Below are 6,000 nucleotides of genomic sequence, written 5' to 3' on the forward strand. Positions count from 1 at the left end.
ATGGGGTGTTTTAGAGTTTCTCATGTATAAAACATGGCACAATCCGAAGGGATGAGGTACTTTCTATAAAGAGATTCACACTGCACTATATTTTAGTCTGGTCACACTTAAGTCATGCAGTAATCCACTAGATACTGCATCCAGGTACCTTATAATCATGTTCTCTTGTTTATAAACCTAAAATGTGCAAAGATTAATGCAGATGTTTCATAGGAAAAAAAAAAGATACCGTAAACAGTTTGCATTTCAATTCAAATAGGCTGCACCCTTCAATGAAATCATCCAATAACCTTAAACACTAATTTCCACAAAGACCTTCAATATCATTCACGACCTGAAAGCCTGTACTGCAGAGACCAGCGCGAACTAGTGGAGCATCTTTTGATCACCACCATTACATCTTCCAAACCACTAAAGACAGCTAAAACACCTACACTAGATCTCTATTTGACAACGAATGATATGATACTGGTGCTAAAGCTGGGGAAGGGGGGGGGGGGGAGTCAGAAAAACCAGAATCGCCTATTTAGTGAATTTCGGCTACCTGGCGTAAATCAATAAAAATGACATTTCTTCAATCCGCCTTCACACACGCTTGCTATGGAGAACGTCCTCCATTAACTCGTGTGCGCTTAACCCCCCCCCCCCCCCCACACACACACAAACAACAGATCCTCTATTCCCGTCCCTATTTTCAAAGCTATCAAGTGAAGCTACAGAAAGCTATAATAAAGGGGGGGGGGGAATTACGATAGCAATAAGAAAAGATCTCATCTTATATAACTCGATATATTTCAAGTTGCTAAAATTAGAACTACATGTCCCGGTACACTGCTACCACATTCATACAGGGCTTCCGGGCTTCTCTCATCTTACCATTAACACTTTCATATCAGAGTACTGAACTTCGGTCAAAATGGCATTTATTTAGGAAGCGGCACCAGGAACCTTCTCCTGCTAGTAATGCCTGCTGCCTCACAGACCGGCTCCCGCCTCAGGACCATGCCCTAAGCAAGGACGCACTGCCATCCACTGCGCCAAAGGGGGAGGGGGAGGGGGGCAAGGGCGATACTAATCACTACCTCGGAAAGTTCAGCTAGGCCGAGAGAAGTTCTGCAACCCACGCGCCGCTATTTACAGCTTACGGTCAAGAAGTGAACGGCTTTCAATTGTTGCACGCTCTTTGCACCTTGCCGCGCTCCCCAGCGGGTCCGCTCAGCTCGGAGCCACAGCAAGTCGCATTACGCAAGTGTGGAAAAAAAAAATCCCACCAAAAATACCTTTAAAAAAAAAAAAAAAAACAGAAAGGAAAAAGAAAAAGCAAAGGAGCTTAAGCGTGCATCAACCTTTCTCTTTCAACTGCCACTAGGTAGAGTAAGCAGCCAAGCTCCAGGCTTTCTATACCACCCTCTGCACCCCATACCCAAGGCGCAGCGCAATCCACTCACCAGGGGTCGAACTCGTGGATGATGCTCTCGAAGCGAATGACGGCAAAGAGCCTGGAGCTGAAGCCGGCCAGCCAAGCCAGAAAAAGGATAGTGAAGGAGAGCAGGGACTGCCAGCCCGCGGGCTGCGAGAGGCCCCCGGACAGGCCCCCACTCGCAGCAGCCGAGGAGGTCGAAGAGGGGGGCGCCGACCTGTTATTAGCCACCAGTGCCCCCGAGGAGCTTGCCGACTTGTGCTTGCTGTCAAGGACCGAGTGTTCCGCCATGTTGCAGCCGCTGCCCGGCAGGGTCGGCGCTTCGGAGTCTGGGCTGCTGGAGGCGGATCTCGCGCTCTTTTGTGATCACACTTTTTCTTTCCTCGTCTGGCTCCGCGTCCCGTCACGCGGCCTCCCCTCTCCACGTCACTCCGGCAACTGCTGGCTGATCCGCCGCCGCTGACGCTCTGTGCCACATTACCGTCCGCGCGGACACAGAGACGAGGCCGAAGAGCAGGGGACAAGCACTCCACCGACCAGCAATGACATTTCCGAAAAGGAGGAGCGGAGGTTGGGGAGGAGGGGCGCGACAATGCGTTCCCGAACCGGGGAAACTTGCCGGCGACCAGTCACAGAACGACAGGTACGATATGGGAAGGGGAATGGATTGGCGCTAGCCAATGGGAATAAAGAGAGTGTTCCTTCTTGCTCCCCCTTTCGTCTCGCGCCGTACTTGGCGCCAATCGAATTGCTTTCTTCGTTGATAGTCAGTTAGCCCACACCAATGGCTGATCACGTACCGCTGGCTCTGTGGATGTCGTCGCAAAGGAATGATTGACGGCGATTTATAACCAATTATTACTGATCAAGGCGTGAGAAATGGGATGGTGTAATGAAACCCTCTCCAGGAACCTCCTTGAGTTCTCTCTAACCTGTGTGGCGCAGACATCGCGTCACCCGGGAAGGTGTGGTCAAACTTGTCCTTAAACTAATCTACCCAATGAGTTTTCACGGATTAGCTTGAAGCTGAACCAATCGAGTTTTCTTATCGGATGAGGAAAAGACGGAAAGCTGAAAATGGGTGTAAACAGTGACGTTGTAGTCTGGCGGTGATTACGTTTTCGGGGATAATAGTGTCCCGTTCGGGGGAATTTGAGTATATTATGCTGTTTTTTTCCCCCCACGCTCCAGCGTTTGAGGTGTGGTGTTTTCGAATGGACGAAATGACAAAGGTGTCTGATATTTGGTTGTTTCCATTATAACTTTTAGCAGGAGTTATTTGATTTACAGCTCTGATGGGTACTTTTTAAAGTTTTGATTCAGCACATGGTCTAGCTCACTTGTAAAAAACCTGAGATATAAAAGATCAGCGTTCTTTGGCAGTGGTCTATGTGACACCTGGGCCGATCATTTTTTTTAACACTCCCCCCATATTTAAAAAAAAAAACAACAACAACAAATTTTTTATTTATTTATAGTTCAAAGATTTTATACAAAATACAATAAAATACACTAATGAGAAATAAGACATGTTACAACCCAATTGTACAGGTAAGAAAAAAAAAACAATCATTGAGAGATACAGTCTTCTATAAGTAATATAATAGGCTAATCAATGTCTCTACTACAATAATAGAGAGCCTGCACCAATCTCAACAGAGAAGACTGAGCACAATAGAGTGACATAGGAGAGTTCCAGTCAAGTCCCATATGGAGATATCCCTATTTTCACGGGGAGTAGTAGTAGTATACATTCTTCATTAGTCGGAAATAAGTTCTGAATCTCATTGGTTCACTGTGCAGTATATATTAACAGGACTCCATATTTTAAGGTAAGGTGGATGGAGTTATGCTTTTTTGCTATGACACTCTCATATTTAGTAGTTAAACACAGCATGTTCCACCAAGAGACATAATCTACTTTAGATAAATCCTTCCAACAATGTAATACATTCTTGAGAGCCAGAAATAGCAGTTTGTTGAGCAGTCTCAAGTTGTGTTCAGATAGATGTTTTGAGAGACCATGATGCCTTAATATAATAATTTTCAGTTGTAGCAGTTCTTGTATGCCATACTTTATCCCAATATATGGTTAAATGATAGCAATATATATATAATTTATTTATTTTTATATTCCCATCCTCCCTAGAGAGCTAACGGATAACAGTCACAGTGTTCCAATATAACATTACATAGGGTTACAACCCGGGCAACATTCACAGTGTTCCAATATAACATTACATAGAGTTACAACTTTCTCTCTCTTTTAAGTCCTAGCACATGTTTGTTGTCTAACACCAGCTCTGGCAGGATATACATTTCAAATCTGTTATATTCTAATCACAGACCAAAACTGGTTTTTATTATTGAGAACCACATTGTGGAAAACAAAGGGGGGGATTTTTGGAGGGGGGTTGTCTTCAATAAAGTTCCTGAATCCTGTACATCAGGGGTGGCCAAAAGATCAATCGCGATCGACCAGTCAATCGCAAAGGTAACACAAGTCGATTGCGGAGCCCATCCCGGGCTCCGTGATTGACTTGCGTTGCCTTTGCATTCTCTCTGCTCCCCAATGCCACAACAGGCCAGCAACAACTACGGAAGCGCCGGGCAAGCCAGCCTCCATTCTCCCCCAGATGCATGTGGAACCATTTGCGACGGATCACAGGAAGGAGGCCCAACCCGGAGCCCAGCCTACCACATGTGTCGAGCAGCTGCTGTCGACTCTAAGGCTCTGTTGAGGAGCCGGGGCTGGAAGAAAGGTTTCACGGGAGGAAGAGCGCCCCAGTCCCACACCTGGCGGTGGAAGAGATGAAGGTCAGAGCAGCATGTAGAGGAGGAAGCGAATGCAAGTAGCCAGCCCAAGATGTGGTGTTCTGTTTGCCTGTGCAAGGGTTGCAGGAGCAACCAGAGACATCCAGCTGGACACTTGCAAGCCCGGAACAAAGGGACAATTCGGCATTTCCAGAGTGCAGCTGACCATTTAGCATCTACTGGTGTATGCTAATATATGTTCTGCACATTCAGAAAACCAGAGTGCTTGGGAGTCTCTAAGACAGGTTTGGAGAAGCCCTGCAAAACCAATGTGTCCTTCATTAGGTACCTCGAGTTTCAGGAAGCATCAGGCCAGGGCCTAATATTTTGTTGCTCCTACAGAGGACACCCCGCCAAAAAAGTGTGGTCACCCCTGCTGTACATCTCTGCAGTTTTTCTTTTTTGTTTGGCTGCTTGCTCTCCACTGCAGAATTATTGGATTTCTCTTTGTTTTGTATATTGTAATGAGAAAAACAGAAAATACAATTATTTTTTCTACCTTTTGTTGTCTGGTACAGCATCTTTCCATCCATCCCTCCTATCCCCCTGTGTAGCAGGGCAGAAATTAAGGAGGGGACTCTTGATCCTCTCTCCTCCTTGCCTCCTTCCTCTAATCTCCTCTCCTGCCATTACTACTATACATAAAAACAACTTTAAATGACTTGTTTACACACAAAACACAGACTTTTACCCCAAGAAATTAAACTCATCAAGAGAAAGAAAAACAGATATGCGCTTTTTGTACTGAACAGATAGGAGTCCTGGGCTCAGAATCTCCTAAAATTAGACACCTCCCTTGCTGGTGGGGATCCCAAAGCGCTACCAGTTGAGGACCACCTCCTCTGGTCTGGCAGTCAGAATCTCCAAGCGCTGCAGCTAGCAGCAATGCCACCAGCTGCAGAGCTTGGAGATTTCTTGCTAATGGACTGAAGGAAGAAGTCTTCAGCTGCCAGGGCTTTGGGATACCCTATCTGCTTATTTATTTATATTTTGCATTTGGGCAAGGGGAAGGGCAGGGAGAAAATTTGGTAGTCATCCACCACTTCCCACCTTTTCCCATCAGCTGTCTGCTAAACCAGTGGTCCCCAACCCTTTCCTGGAGGACCACTAGGCCAGTCGGGTTTTTGGGATAGCCCTATTGAATATGCATGGAGCAGATTTGCATGCCAGTCACCTCCATTATATGCAAATCTCTCTCAAGCATATTCATTAGGGCTAATATATAACATTACATTAGTGACTTCTATTCCGCCTGTACCTTGCAGTTCTAGGCGGATTACATTAGAAGATAACTGGACATTTCCAGGAAAATTTCAATTTTGGGGGGGCTGGTTACATAATTGAGTCATAGAGGAGAAATTACAATTGAGTCTTTGAGGAGAAATTACAATTTATGGGCTGGTTCATAGTTGAGTCTTTGAGGAGAAATTACAAGAGAGGTAGATAGTTGAGGGGGAAATTTACATGGGGGGGAAGGACGAGGGGGAGAGTTAAGATATCTGGATAAATTTTTTGTAAAGCAGGGTTTTGATTTCTTTTCAAAATGTTTTGAAGTCGCTCGTTGCTGTCAGCAAGTTGGAGATGGAGGAGTCTTGTCTCGCTGCCTGCGTCGCTAGTAGGTTGTCATACATCTTCTTGCGCTGAGTACCTTTGAATGGAGGGTAGGAAAATGGGGTCTGAGTTCTCCTTTGGTTGTAAAGTTCTGATTTAGGCGATTGTTTAAGTAGGTGAGAGCAGTGCCGTTTATTACTTTGAATAATAGACAG

The 6,000-nt window shown here is 45.6% G+C and overlaps 1 protein-coding gene across 1 annotated transcript in view; it reads right to left on the reverse strand.

The window, feature by feature from the left end:
• The window catches only part of STT3B (STT3 oligosaccharyltransferase complex catalytic subunit B), a 249,045-nt gene extending 246,969 nt beyond the window's left edge, over window positions 1-2,076 (reverse strand). Inside the window, exon 1 of the mRNA XM_033930112.1 lies at window positions 1,449-2,076. Coding sequence (XP_033786003.1) covers window positions 1,449-1,711 — 263 coding nt within the window. The 5' untranslated portion in view covers window positions 1,712-2,076. The remainder of the gene's footprint in view (window positions 1-1,448) is intronic.
• Between the last annotated feature and the right edge of the window lie 3,924 nt (window positions 2,077-6,000).

The sequence above is a fragment of the Geotrypetes seraphini genome, chromosome 2 (assembly GCF_902459505.1).
Source record: "Geotrypetes seraphini chromosome 2, aGeoSer1.1, whole genome shotgun sequence".
NCBI classification, from domain to species: domain Eukaryota; kingdom Metazoa; phylum Chordata; class Amphibia; order Gymnophiona; family Dermophiidae; genus Geotrypetes; species Geotrypetes seraphini.